Raw genomic sequence first — 15620 nt, 5'->3', positions numbered from 1 at the left:
GAAAAATGATTGCGACCTTTGCAGATTAGTGGATGCAGGTCATTATTTTAAGTTGAGTGTAGCTTATGACTTTCACTCATCATCAAAAATAGTCACTCAGTCACGGTGTTAACGAACATCACTGATTTGTATGCCTATAGCGCTCCCCATTGTCATTGACGCATAGGTTGGCATTTATGTCAATGACAACAGTTACCGAACAGTGACAAAGGCCCAGTTCCCAGAACCAGACAAAAAATAAAAAATAAGTTTTACAAAATAATTTTGCAGACTACACAGAACAAAAAAAATATGAATAAAACAACTTCCTTACCTTGATTACATTCCCTTGCTGCACACCATTTCTTCACCAGTATACAATTTTAGGACTACTCTTCGCTTGCCATATCTAGGATAAACTTTCGCTGTGTCTTCATCCAGAAGAAATACTATTATTATTTGAAATAACATACCACACGTAACATCAGAATCCATAAGGATCACACGCAGTATTTATATTTAAATCAGATTCACTATGTTTATTTTATATTGTTTCTTCGAAATAGTTTTTTGTAATTTTACAGTATTACCTACATGTAAGGATAGTTAGGAGGAAAATAACAAGTTCTCTTATAATGTGACGTATTTATTATAAAAATATTATTTCAACACACATATGGCAAGAAACGAACAAATAAATCAATGTGAAGGATTTTTTACAAGATTTTGAATTCTTGGCTGAATAGTAGAAACTGTGCAACGTAATGATTGGCAATACTGAGTTTGCTTCTAAGCTTATTTTTTGTCGCCACTACCGCTTAAAATGCTCTTTCGCACAAATAAGTGCTTGAAAATGGTAAATACAGTTTCAGTGCTTGTTCTGCTGTGCTGGGATACACTGTGAGATATTTCACCCAAAATAAAGGCTTATCCAGCTTCTCAAAGTCGTACTTCGCTGCAGAATCATTTTTAATTTCTAAGACTTCCTCTTGTGGTCTGCCTCGCAACACATCCACGTCAACGTGAAATGGATCCGTCGCTAACCTATAATAAATTTTATCATCACAACTGTTAGGGAAGTATCGTTCGAATTCATCAATGAGGTGCTGCAAATGGTTTGATATTTTACTCTTAGTATCGTTATCTTTAAAATCGTTTTGAAATCGGGCTTCTTCCAGGATTCCAAACAATCTGGGAGAGCAGGAATAATTGCAGGCTAAAATTTTACGTTTCCATAGTTGCAACTTATCAGTAAACGCTTTGATGGCATCCCGATGAAAAATTATGTTTGACTCTCCACCTTGTAATTTCAAATTCAATGTGTTTAAAGATTCGAAAATATCTGACAGATAAGCCAATGCAACATGAACACCGGGCTTTCTAAATTTCATATACAATTCAGTTTGTTTGTTATTTTCCAAAAACTGCATCACTTTGTCTCGAAGTTCAAATAATCTTCCTAGCATATTTCCTTTTGAGAGCCAGCGTAGTTCTGTACGAAATAAGTGTTTTATACTCTGCTCTCAAGTCTTCACAAAGAGCCGTAAATAACCTGGAATTTAACGCACTCTTTTTAATATGATTCATGATTTTGATACACAGTTTCAAGACATCATTGAGTTCCTTCGGAAGTGTCTTAGCTGCCAATGCTTGACGGTGTATTACACAGTGGATAGCAGTAACACTAGGGTTTTTTCTCGGAGCATCTGCACGAATTCTGAGTGACATCCAAGCATTGATGGGGCGCCATCTGTGCATACGCCTATCAGTTTCTGCCATGATAACTCATTTTTACAAAAGAATTCAGAGATGGCTGTCATTATATGAAGTGCTTTTGAAGTTGACTTTAACTCTGTAGAAAACAGCAACTCTTCTTTAATTGCTTTATTTTCTATATAGCAAACGAAAGCTAGCAGTTGGCAACAATTCGCAATGTCAGTACTCTTGTCTAACTGTATTGCGAAAAACTGTGATTGTTTGACAGCCGTAACTAATTGATTTTGTATGTCTTCGGCCATATCATCAATCTGACGTTTCACAGTATTGTCAGAAAGCAGTATTTGTGAAAGTTTTTGTTTACTTTCTGACCCAAGAACAATATCAACAGCTTTCAACAAACAGGGTTTGACTAGTGTCTCTCCGATAATGACTTTTCTTGGTCCTTGAAATAAGTAGCAATAACTCATATGAGGCTTCCACTACCTTTTCTGATATCTGAGCGAAGGATCCAGCAGTGTCCAGCTTCATTCGTTTCAAATTATCACATTTTGCAGCAAAAAATTCATTCAACTTCTCTTTCAATGCGCCGTGCTTTGCCCACAAATGGCGTTCCAGATGCGGTGGTCTCATGGAATCATTGCTCAATACCTCATAGCAAATAACACATTGCGGCTGGTCAACACCACTTTTTTGTATAGAAGCAAAACTGTATTTGATATAATCATCATTATATTTACATTTTTTCATGACACTCATGGTGAAGTAAAAAGAAAACAAGAAGTTAACAGTATAATTTCACACTAACACTGATTTTACTGAGGCATAACATAACTGTGAAAGATTCAATGCGATTTCAGCAAAATCCAATACATCAGATGCGTCAACAACTGCAAGCAACCAACTGAAATAAAGGAAAGCTACTGTCGTCTGTTGGCACCTCAGATGACTGCCTGTGAGGAGTGGGGCGAAGAACGGGGAAGCCCAGCCACAGCGCAGGTAGTCAGTGCACTGTCTGTCTGTGACCTGTTGGCTGAACAGGGCTCTTGCTGGTTAGAAACGGGCTTTTCCCGTATTAGGGCGGAAACAGCCCACAGGCACCCTAGCAATTTGCTACCTGTTCTGTGGTGCTGTTCTGGACAGTTCAGTCTGCGGTTTTATGCAAAAATCATTTTCGTGGCCCCTATCTTTCTTTACTTGTAAATGAAACGTTATAAGTTTTGAGATAACATCAATGAATTGGTTGTCAAATTTCACAGTAATTAAGTAAGTTCATGTATACACCTCATACTTCGCTGGAAACTGTGCACAGTGCCAAGCAGAAAAAAATAGCCTCACTAATGGACTTCATTGTCTACCTAGCTGGGTTATGTTTCATTGTTAGCAGTCACGACAATGTTTCCAGAACGGCGTGAAGTACCCTGCTCAGAACGAACACTTGTACTAGTTTCGCATTCACATCGTGCACATTTTTCTGGTGACAAAGGGCATAACCCTGGCGTACAAATTAAGAACCCGCCAGTTCGTTTGAAGCGTATACAGTCTATTGAAGTCACTGTAATCGCATCACATGGGGGTCCACGGGTTGACAGGGTAATAAAACGGCATTTTTGCAGTTACGCAGTAAAAGTGATTATTACACTGATGAACATAGCATACTATGGCTAAAAGTTATAAGATAATTATGTTCAGTTCATGTGTACAAATGTACGGAAAAGTTAAGACCTGACTTTTCTGTTTTCCAAATGTCAGAAGTAAGTTGTTTACAAATCTGATATATTAGAATTAACGCATATCGCCTTTGTAATTTTGAGAGTTTCTATGTATAACATTCTAAACGTGACATTCTAAACATGATCTTCAAAAGCTGTTTGTTCTAGGATAGGTTATTGAGATAGGATTGTGGGAAGTGGGACGCCAAGCGATTGCATTTAGCACCATAATCTATCATTAATACCTGCACATTCATTTTTATTAAAATATCGATATTAAAAAGAAATATTGGAGAACTAGTGAGCAAGTATGTACCGAGGAAGTGTGTACCATAATAGTAAAACATACGAACTGCTACATTGACTTCCTCAATGTTATATTAAAGCTTTCAGTGCAGATAATCCTAGTGGTTGCCCAAAATGTTTCTATTTATAGCAAAAAATTTCCATGTTGTATTTGTATTGAATTTATGGTGGTAAAAGGGGTAAATGTTTCGATTTTTACAGGAAAATAGTGGTTCATGATACAAATCCATTCCTTTTCTCAACGTTCCTTCACTACCTGTACAGTGGACAGTTGCGTACCCGAGAGCTGACTGCTGATCAGTTAGCTGACCTTATGCTTCTCAGTGATCGATATGAGGTTGACTCATTGAAACAAGCATGCGAACAGGGGTTAAGAAGACACATTGATGAAGATTCAGTGCTTTATTTCCTGAGTATGAGTGACCAAATTAATGCAAAAACTCTTCGGGTAAGTTACAGAGATTTTATTTCATTTCATTTTATAACTGAATTTGATGTACGATTTACTACAAATTTATTGAATGTGCTGCTTTATTTTAGGTTCATTGTAATTACAGTATAAAACATTATAGCTACATGGTGTTCAAGTTGTCATGTGACTTCTACATCTCTGATAAAACATTCATTTTCTGTAAGTCACTTCAGAAATTATGTATCAGGTACTTAGGTGAGAACTGCTCATGAATACCAATGTTAAAACCACTTGGAAAAAATGTGCAGAATAGTTATCATGACCATGCTGTCACTCCATTGCTTCTCAGTCCACAGCCATAACTATATCCTGCATTCTCTCTGCTCTGTAATTGCTTTATGTTGTTCTTAATGCAATAGATATAAAGTGACAGAAATAGATTTACATAAACTAAAAAATAAATTTACCTAAACTAGAGTGTGACAAGAAGATAATTCTTCTTTAACTTGGCATGATATTTTCATTCAAAATATGTGTAAAAATGTTGCAACCTCTTGTACATGTATTTAACATCCTTTTTCAAATTCTTCTTTGTTACTAGTGGATGACTGAAGGGATTGGAGTAGGCTCAGTATGGTACACAGACGGTAGAGGGGAGAGTAATAATATAAGAGGAACAAGCTCCAGGCAGTACCATTACCACATTGTGCTTCATCCTTCATTCAGAGCATTTGCAAAAGAAGTAATGCACAGAAATAGTAAAAAAAAAAAAAAAGTTTAAAGATTTTGTAAAAATGAAGAGTAGCCCACTGCGGGCCTGGAATTGTTGGACCATGCATGTCTAATCAAATAGATAGCACAACAAATCATTACATTCAATAATTGTTACTGTAATGCTGTATACAGTATTGCAGTTGTCAGATCGGAGATTGGTGTGAGCATATACAAAACAGTAGCATCCCAGAGTCTTCAAACTTCTATGATTTATAACTAGTAAACCTAACAATCAAGAATAGTTTGACAAATATAACAATGAACATAATGGAAACAACAAAACATTGCAGAGTACTTTATTAATTCTCCGTTATTTGTACATGATACACCTTATATAACTTTTTACAGCTGACATTTTGTGATATCCCCTGACTATGAGATTGTGCTATGGTAAAGGTTAAGGTCAGAATGGATGATTTTATAAGTGATATTTGTAGTGTATATCTAAGGTGTTCATCTCTGGTTAATTAAATGTTACATTGGATTGCATTTGTATCCTTCTAGAGTGCCTGTTTAAACTTCATCTCCTTGAATCCTGACATTATGGATAGTGAATTATTTGAAGAGCTGCCTCAAAACCTGCAAGCTGAGATCTATGATCTAGTCATATGGGCTAAACCCAGGTAAATGTGCTAAACAATAAACTAAGAATTTCTTTTTCTTAGTTCATATTTTATACAAAATAATTGCAGACAGTGGATTTTTACAATTAAAAAAAGTTCAACAATGAGAGGTGGTTAGTTGCTGTATCTCACTTGTAATGGTGCACATACTTAACATCTTTCAGTTATTGTTTTTGTTCTGATGTTGACAGTGTATTAAGAAGTGGCTCAGTGATGCTTACTTTTGCAACTTATATTGTATGTGAGAGATTGTTTTACTGATATTAGACCAAATGTGGTGGTAATGGTGGCAGTGTAAGCAACCAATTTAGATGTAACTTTTTGTTTATTTATTTTAATTGTAAATTTGTTGTGGAGAAGAGGAGTGACAAGTTTTCTTTAAGTTTGCAATCAAAATGTTCAGCCTGTACTCTGGATGTTGCATCTAGAAACACTGTGAACCACTGTGGAGCATGTGGTGGGGGGTTCACTGTACAACTGCAAGGCATTTGCTTTCCTGTTTCACTTGCAAATGGAGCAAGGGAAATAATGATTTGCTGATTCTCATGGCACACATTACTTAATGTTTTTTTTATTTCTGAAATTGTAAAGTTGTGAGTATTTTGAAGAACAGTATATAGCAGCAAATTGGAACTTTTGAACAAGGAACTGCTCCTGTGGTGTTTCAGCATGATCTTTTAACAAATGTTCTTGATATAAGGTTGCCATGTGTGTGCTTCCCCTGTGTGTGCATTATTAATTTCATCTGCAAACCCCAGGGAGAAAGCTTAACATAAAATATTATGCTTGGTTTTGAGAAGATACAGAAATAATTGTAAATAGTTATTATCTCTCCTATAGGCACATTCTGTTGGCAGCATTGCAAATTTTAATAAAATTTAGAGGACAAAGGTACTCATCTTCCTCGTACACTTTATTCGCATATGAAAAAGTGAGAAATTATGTGTTAAACTTGCTTCCACAGGTACTCTCTCTCATTAAACTGGCCAAGAGTTTGTCCAAATTGACGCAATCCGCTATTTCACATTTTCAGTTGTTGTGTAATGGTGTCTGTTTTGATGTTTTTGTGTTACTGTTGAGGTAAATATGCCTATTCTTTTATTTCAATTTGTCAGGAAATCACAAACAACTGAGAAGTTACTGCTTTTCCCACATTGTCCTAGTCCTGAGACACCAACATCTGTATCATCCAGTCTGGCTGATATAGAAGAAATGGCTTCCAACATTCATATTAACAGTCGTGAGGTAAGAGAATTTTTCACTGAATAATTCAAACACACATAGAACCTTTATCTAAAATCTTACAACATGATAAAAACAAGTGTCATTTGTGGTGGTGGGAGAAATAATAGTTCTGCTCCTGTGATAGGTGTGAGAGTAAAATTTGTGATTGTATAAAGGTCAGGTGCTAAAAGCACTCCGGCCTTATGTAAAAGACAGCAGAACTGGAAATTCCAAATAATTTCAAATGTAAAAATTCTTATAAAGCAGGGCCCCATTATACTTTTGCAGCCAGTGTTCATACCATTTAGAGTTTTGACTATTTCAAGACTTTATTTATACTTCTGTCATATTTATCCCCCACTCCCATTGCCAGTTTTTCTGTATCCAACACTGATTTCCTGTGTTAAGCTATTGTGCTACATTTACCGTTCAGTATGTTTGTTCTGCCAGACAGAGGAGAAAAGGAGAGAGAGTTTCAGCAGAAAATAGTTTAGAAGAAAATCAGAGGAAGAACACAAACATTATTTTAAACTAATAATTACAGCACACTTTCTTTTCAAAATAATAAAGTTACATGTAGCTAAGGGCAGATTGCATTATTGTTATACAGTGTTTCAGATTCCAGATAGCCATATCACTTATTGGCAATGATGAATTTCACAGTGAAATTCAAATGAACAAATAAAAAGGTGGGACAAGAAAGAAATATAGAGAATTATGTTTCATGATTTGTATTCATTCTGAATAAAAGTTTGACATAAAATGGAAGAGTTTACCTTAAGCCATTATTTGACACAAATTGGATAAATACTGTAGTCTCCATTTCTTATTGTATATATTTGTACCCCTCTGTCCATATTATGGTGTGCAGTGGAGCATGTATTGTGGATTGAACCGGGGACCTAGAAATGATGGAGACGGTTTGTCTCAGCATAGCCCTCAGTGGTTCACAACCCCACAATAGGCCACAGCAGTCCACCCACCCCACTGCCGCCCCACACCAAACCCATGGTTATTGTGCATTTCAGCCCCCAATGGACCCCTTCCTGGGAATGTCTCATACCAGATGAGTGTAGCCCCAAATGTTTGCGTGGTAGTGTAATTATGGTGTACGCGTATGCGGAGACAGTGTTTGCGCAGCAATCTCCAACAGTGTAACTGAGGCAGAATTAGGGGAACCAGCCTGTATTCACTGAGGCAGATGGAAAACTGCCTTAAAAACCATCCACAGTATGGCCGGCACACCAGACCTTGACACCAATCCACTGGGGGGATTTGTGCCGGGGACCAGTACGCCTTACTGCTCAGGGAGCAGCGTGTTAGATCGCGCGGCTACTCAGGTGGGATCAGTGGAGGGTACTTTTTTTATCACTGTCATTTCTGCCTTTTCCTGCCACATTCGGAACAGTTTGTAGGAAATGAACACCATACTTTTCTCTCTCTCTCTCTCTCTCTCTCTCTCTCTCTCTCTCTCTCTTTTTTTTTTTTTTTTTTTTTTTTTTTTTTTTTTTTTTTTTTTTTTTTTTTTTTGGAGGGGGGGGGGGGGGGGGGGAGAATGTGAAGAAATTGCTGAAACACATCATGCTACATGTGAGTAAACGTAATTGGTGCTGTATGTATTATTTAAGACATTAGTTTCAACCTTTCTGGAGTCCAATTAACATGGCAGTTTCTTAGAGCATTGTATCTTATTTATATAAATTCTTTTTTCTAATCTTTATTACCAATTTTTGATACTTGTCTTCTGAACTGCAATTAATATCTGAAGTATTCATGCAGGACCTATCTCAAAACACTGTTTCTGAGTCTTCTCATATTTTTCTATCTGAACCCGTCTCTTTAAAATAAATTGTTTTTTTGTTATCGCACTATCTTGCCCTCCATTGTATATGTGATCCCAGAACTTTATCCCATCACTCAGTATGTACTTTAGGGAAAAACCTGGAATTTACACCAAACCATCTTGGTTTAGAATGACTCACAGTTTACATGATATAGTATGTGAAAGACTGTTGTTGTATACTGAAGACTGTGAATTTGAAATGTAAACTGGGGTTGTGTAAAACATTAATTCCCATTTACCCACTGGTGTTCTGTCTGTCTTACAGTTGCTGCCAGTGAAAAGTGTCATTGTATTTGTCTTCAATAAGTTTAGGATGTTATCATTATGGAAATAAGTGTGCAACAAGGACACAGTATTTCTTCTTTTGCACTGACTCAAAAATATATTGCGTTACTGCATATTTTATGCTAAGAAATACTTTCAAAATATTTGCTGCAGAAGTAAGTTGAAAAAAATTGCTATATGTAAATCTTATATGTTTAAAGTTACAAAAATACTAATAATTTGAGAAAATAATAACTATTTTATGTTGAATGTCTTGGTAGCAGAGTTCACTAATCCTGTCATTTCCATTATCAGTTTAAAAAAAAATCATATATGTTGTGTTGAAAATGTCAGTCTGAAACAGTTTTCTGTGATTTTTGTTTCACAGTTATGAATTTGGAAATTATTAGTTGTCCAGACTCATTGAGTACTATATCAGTGCGTGCTTCACTCATTAGTTACTCACACAGTATTACCACACTCACCTTTGAAATATCAAGGTCTTGGTGTTTATTCATTGCTTACAGTTATTTTGTTAAAAATGGATGAAACTTCTCACATGAAGTCATTATACTTTAATACTGATCTCAGTTGCTGCAATTGAGGCTGATATTAAGGTATATATCACTGTTAGCGCTGAACACTTCATCTAACTCTGTCATTATTTTCCACAATTTAACTTTCATTGGGCTCATTTTTGTTGTTGTTGGCATGTTTCTAAACTGGTATTATATCAGGGAAATGGAAATTTGAGTCCATTTTACCTCTCTGTAACCAGGTAGAAGCATCTGATAGCAGTTCACTGGAGGATCTTCCACTAACACAAGACTCTGCCCGTTTAGAAAGCTGCATTGTGCAGCTGAGGGACATAGTTGGTGAACAGGCATCGCGTGAAGAACTTGTTCAGGTAATAGTTTTATCGTGCGTGCGTGCGTGCGTGTGTGTGTGTGTGTGTGTGTGTGTGTGTGTGTGTGTGTGAGAGAGAGAGATCACCAACAAATGAAATCTATATATCTTATAAAAACACCTTAAGACTAATTGAAGAGTTTTATATAGTTGCAGAATGTTTGATATTGTACAGCTTCCAACTTACTGACACTATGTTTTAAGTTCCAGTGGGTAAATAAAAACATTTGTAATACTGAAACATTAATTTGAATGTAGAGTTAGTAAATCTTTAAAAACATTTCTTTCTGGGTAGTCTGAGCTGCTTTTATAAGTACCTGAGAGAACTTGGTCTTGTGTTTTTCATACATTCTTCTCATATTGATAATCAAAGTGCAAATCTGTAGCTTCAGTGATGTGACTAGAAGGCAGAAGAATGGAACAGCTCACACTTATGACCTGGACATTGTGTCTTTACTAAAATATTGTGGGACAACTATTCAAACTGGTGTAGCATGCCCACATTTTTTCCTTGGCAGGTATGCCTACTGTTCAATTCTGGTGTGTTTTAATCACTTAGGTTCAGCAAAAACTGCAGCTGGTGAACAATCTTTATTGCATAGTATTGGTGAAACAGTAGCTGTAATAAGCATAGGTCTGTGAGTCAGTTCGTGAATGCAGCACAGTGCAAAAGAGGTTAACTGCAATTTTACGGTATCGTTTCTCTTTATAATGTCAGTAGAATGTAAAGGTAGACTGTCTTTCTGTGAGTAAATCGACTGAAAACATATTGTGGAGACAACTTTTCAACTGAAAAAGATGGGGATAAGGGTTTCTTTAAAATATAACGTAAAAAGGCAGGTGAAACGAAATTGCTGGACTCATAGCAATTGAGAAAAGTGTGTCACTCTGTGATTAACTTAATGGTTTTTTCCTTGAGTAACTAGCAATAGAAATAAATATTAACTGAAATAAGAAAGCTCCAGATGTATCTTCAAAAAATATCTGTGTAAAAGATTATTCTGGATGACGCACATAACCCGGTTTGTAAAGTAAACAGCATTTATGCTTCAGTGCTCCCGTACTGTGCATTTAGTAAGAGTTGATCCTCTTTCAGTTGGCGCTTGCTGCCGATTATGACATCAACCGGGCTGCAAACTTCTACTATTCATCCTGAAGGTGGCATCGAGGTCGCCCCTCCATGAGGCGCACCTAAGGCAGTACTTAGCAGTTGCTATTGTCACTGGTAACTATTTCTAACACTATTGTTTGTGGTACATAGAAGTTAGGAACATACAGAAATAACACACAATCATAACATAAGAAAAGACGTGTGAAGTTGCTACACCTTTACTCATTACTGAGGAAAATCTTGAGGAAAGTAGGAACATCTTGGCTCTGAATGTTTCATAATTTTATTACATTTTTCGCTGGTTAAAAATACTATGGTGTGGTGCAAAATAAAGAAAATACCAAATAACACTAGTATGTTTCCAACCAGTTTAGTCTGCATAGTTGTGTTATACTAGGGAGTCTCTTCTGTCCTCTCAATTACAGTTGTTAAATTCTAATTATGGTTGTAGCATTTCCTACAACAGTTCAGGATTAGGAGCATTTGTCAAGGCATCAATATCATCTTCTGTTGGTGAGAACTGCAGGCTGCAATGATCTCCATGTGTTAATTGGTGACATGAGTACGTAAGACAATTGTCTTATTGTGAAAGGGAGGAAGTAGTATGAAAAATGGATTTAGTCAGTCATTATGTGATTCCTGGCATGGGGAGCTGTTTTACGTGCTGTATTGATTTGAGTATCATACTCGTATTAATCTTTTGTGTGCCGTTGGTAGATGAACACCACCCAGTGTAAGTGGTTGATTTTTCAGCACACAATATCCAAATTGCTGTCACGTCAGCGCGCACATTACTGCTGTGCCTCATGTTTCAGGAATGGAAAGGCCACCTTAACTTACAGGTATTTTATATCAAATGGGAAATTAATCTAAAAAAAAAAAACCTGTAAAATTACAGAGAGACAGAATGCTTGTTGGCTGGGAGGCAAAATTCTAAGTACTGCCAATAGACACACATAAAATAATAAAAACTGTTCTGCATGCAGAACTGTTAGTTTCTTTCTCAGGGAACAAAGACAGAACCTCTTACCTGTGGTCGAAGTGAGCTGAACCCCCTTTCCAACCTTTCACAACCTGTCCCTCTTTCTTCTTTGAGGAGAAGCAAAAATTTCTACTTTCGTGTGTGTCTATTAGCAGTACTTACGAGGGTGAGTCAAGTGAAAACCTTAAATATTTTTTAAGTATTATTTATTGTGCAGAAGTGGTACAAAGCTGTATCACTTTTCAACATAATATCCCCCACGCTAAATGCAAGTCCTCCAGCACTTACAAAGTGCATAAATTCCTTTTAAAAAAAATTCTTTTGGTAGTCTGTGCAACCACTCATACACCACATGGCATACCTCTTCATCAGAACGGAACTTCTGCTGATGGTTCTGTCCGAAACTTCTTTGGTTTTGGTGATGAGGAATTGCACCATTCCTTGCTCGCTCTCTTTGTTTCCGGTTGGTGAACGTGAACCCAGGTTTTATCCCCGGTAACGATTCTTGCAAGGAAGCCATCACCTTCTCATTCAAAGTGCCAAAGAAGTTCTTCACAAGCATCAACATGTCATTCTCTCATTTCAGGAGTCAGCTGCCGTGGCATCCATCTTGCAGATTTGCGGAACTGGAGCGCATTGTGCACAATGTGGTGTACTGACCCATGACTAATCTGTAAACATGCTGCAATGTCATTCAGTGTCACTCGGCAGTTTTCCTTCACTATGGCTTCAACTGCTGCAATGTTCTGTGGAGTCACAACTCATTGTGCGTGACCTAGACGAGGCGCATCTTCCACTGAAGTCACACCATTTGCGAACTGCCTACTCCATTCGTAGACTTGCTGCTGTGACAAACATGCATCACTGTACTGAACTTTCATTCGTCGATGAATTTCAGTAGGTTTCACACCTTCATTACGCAAAAACCGAATAACGGAACGCTATTCTTCCCTGATGCAAGTCACAAGTGGGGCGGCCGTCTATATACTGATACTGCGACGGTAGGTGTGCATCTGCACTATGCTGCCACCTACAGGCCATTCTGCACGCTGTTTGTAGCACGCTTACCAACCTACAGGATAACGCCGTGAAATTTCGATTTGTTATTACAAATTTAAGGTTTTCATTTGACTCACCCACATAGATTTTTCCTCCTACTGGTAAGTACTGGCCTGCCATTCCGTCAAGGTCAGGGGTGTCCAATACACATGCCACATGCAGCTGAATGCAAGTATCAGTGCTACTCAAAAGGTGAACATCTCTCACACAATTGCTTATGCAAAGTTATGGTAACTTGAATATTTTCAATTTGAAACTCTCGCTACACAATCACACAATGCTGTTCTCTTGTTGGTCTGTCCTGTGGGTTTCCCCCCCTCTCAGCAGTTATTGTTAGTGCTTAGTACATTGAAGTGCCAAAGAAACTGTTATAGGCAGATATGTAAATGGGCAGAATATGGCGCTGCGGTTGGCAACACCTATATAAGACAACAAGTGTCCAGCGCAGTTGTTACATCAGTTGCTGCTGCTACAATGGCAGGTTATTAAGATTTGAGTGAGTTTGAACATGGTGTTATAGTTGGTGCAAGAGCGATGGGACACAGCATCTCCGAGGTAGTGAGGGAGTGGGGATTTTCCCTTATGACCATTTCATGAGTGTGCTGTGAATATAAGGAATCCAGTAAAACATCAAATATCCAACATCGCTGTGGCCGGAAAAAGATCCTGCAAGAACGGGAGCAACGATGACTGAAGAGAATCATTCACTGTGACAGAAGTGCAACCCCTCTGCAAATTGTTGAAGATTATAGTGCTGAGCCATCAACAAGTGTCAGCGTGTGAACCATACATCGAAACATCATGGATATGGGCTTTCGGAGCTGGAGGCCCACTTGTATACCCTCAATGACTGCATGACACAAGACCTTACACCTTGCCTGGGCCCATTGACACCACTATTGGACTGTTAGTGACTGGACTCATGCTGCCTGGTCGGATGAGTCGTTTCAGATTGTATCGAGTGAATACTGCCTTGTGAATCCATGGACCCTGCATGTCAGAAGGGCACTACTCAAGCTGGTGGAGGCTCCAGAATGGTATGGGACATGTGCAGTTGGAGTGATATGGGACCCATTATACATCTGCATATGACTCTAACAGGTGACACGTATGTAAGCATCCTGTCTGATCACCTGCACCATTCATGTCCATTGTGCATTCCAACAGACGTGGGATATTCCAGCAGGACAATGCAATACCCCACGTGTCAAGAATTGCTAGAGAGTGGCTCCAGGAACATTCTTCTAAGTTCAAACACTTTTGCTGTCTGCCAAACTTCCCAGTCATAGACGTTATTGAGCATATCTGGGATACCTTGCAATGTGCTGTTGAGAAGAGATCTCCACTCCCTCATACTGTCAAGGATTTATGGACAGCCCCGCAGAATTTATGGTGTCAGTTCCCTCCAGCACTACTACAGACATTAGTCAAATCCATGCCATGTTGTGTTGGAGCACTTCTGCTTGTTTGTGGGGGCCCTACACAGTATTAGGCAGATGTACCAGTTTCTTTGGTTCTTCAGTGTGTGTTAATTAAAATACTTGTCTTTTTTTAATGTGGCCCAGGTAAACTAACAGGTTGGAAACCCTAGGTGTACACTATGATACTCCCTGCCTGCTTGCTTTAAACTAGCAGCCACGTAGCCTTGGTGGTCAGCCTTTGAAAATACCACTACTGCTGGAATGAGACAAAATGGTGTCTGCACTCGTGTAGACTTTTCTGTTTGACTCCAGATATTAAGCACCTCTTTGGTTGTAAGCGTTATGTAGTGTCAAATATTTAGAGACATTAGGACTGTTTCAAAAATATGAAAAGTTTTCTCAGAGACTGCTGCTACCAGTCAGAATTATGCTGACTAATAAATTATTTAATTAATCAACATGTTAGCCATAGCCAGTCCCAAGCCCGGTTGAAAAAGGAGGAGGGGGAGGAGTAACACCTCACAAAAGAAAAACCTTGGTTCACCTGGCCCGGGTGATAGTACCTCGTGAGGGTCCCTTGCCAGGGACACGGTGAAGACCTCAACGGCAGTGAAGGCGGAGATGAAGATCATCGGTACGGCGGAACTGGCGGAAGAGGCAACCTTGCTTTTTGGGATACTATAAAAGCTATCGTCCAAGGTTATTTGGATAAAGGGCACGGCGGTTCCACAGGTTAGTGGCAGTAACCCTACAGCGTCTGTTCCACATGTTAGTGGCGGCTGATCTATAAAACTCAGAAGTGAAACTCTGAGCTTAACCAGACTGAAATCTAAATTTCAGTCACAAACCCAGTCCAATTAAATCAACATGGATACAGCACCTTCAAAGACAAATTACCCCAGTGGGTCAAATCCCATGGTTGAAAAACCGCAAGTGGTCTATTCGGATTCTGGGGAGACCACAGAAGTGTGCATGGAGGTAAATCGGAGTACCTCAAAACCCCGTAATAACAAGGTCAAACCAAAATCTAGAATTTGGCTAATGACATTTAATGTAAATTCTCTCTTAAAAATGGGAAAACTAAAAAACATCCTGGACAAATCCAGAGAACGTAAAATCAAAATTATTGCATTTCAGGAATCACGATATACAGGTGAGAATCCTTTTGATTCGGAAGGATACAGGATATACAAAGGAAAACCTGGAAAATGAGCCATGGCAAATTGTCCACAATTTGGAACTGGATTTATAGTAGATACATCAATACTTGATTCAGTCGCAACTTTCA

At 38.2% G+C, this 15620-nt stretch overlaps 1 protein-coding gene across 2 annotated transcripts in view; it reads left to right on the top strand.

The window, feature by feature from the left end:
* The window catches only part of LOC126180933 (uncharacterized), a 131621-nt gene that overhangs the window by 105541 nt on the left and 10460 nt on the right, over positions 1-15620 (top strand). For both annotated transcript variants that reach the window (XM_049924731.1, XM_049924732.1), the window contains exons 14-18: positions 3915-4161; positions 5404-5522; positions 6638-6767; positions 9632-9760; positions 10856-10984. In XM_049924731.1, the coding sequence (XP_049780688.1) occupies positions 3915-4161; positions 5404-5522; positions 6638-6767; positions 9632-9760; positions 10856-10915 (685 nt within the window). In that variant the 3' untranslated portion in view covers positions 10916-10984. The remainder of the gene's footprint in view (positions 1-3914; positions 4162-5403; positions 5523-6637; positions 6768-9631; positions 9761-10855; positions 10985-15620) is intronic.

Source organism: Schistocerca cancellata, chromosome 1, assembly GCF_023864275.1.
Source record: "Schistocerca cancellata isolate TAMUIC-IGC-003103 chromosome 1, iqSchCanc2.1, whole genome shotgun sequence".
Classification (NCBI taxonomy): Eukaryota; Metazoa; Arthropoda; class Insecta; order Orthoptera; family Acrididae; genus Schistocerca; species Schistocerca cancellata.
This window is presented reverse-complemented; position numbering and strand designations above follow the sequence as displayed.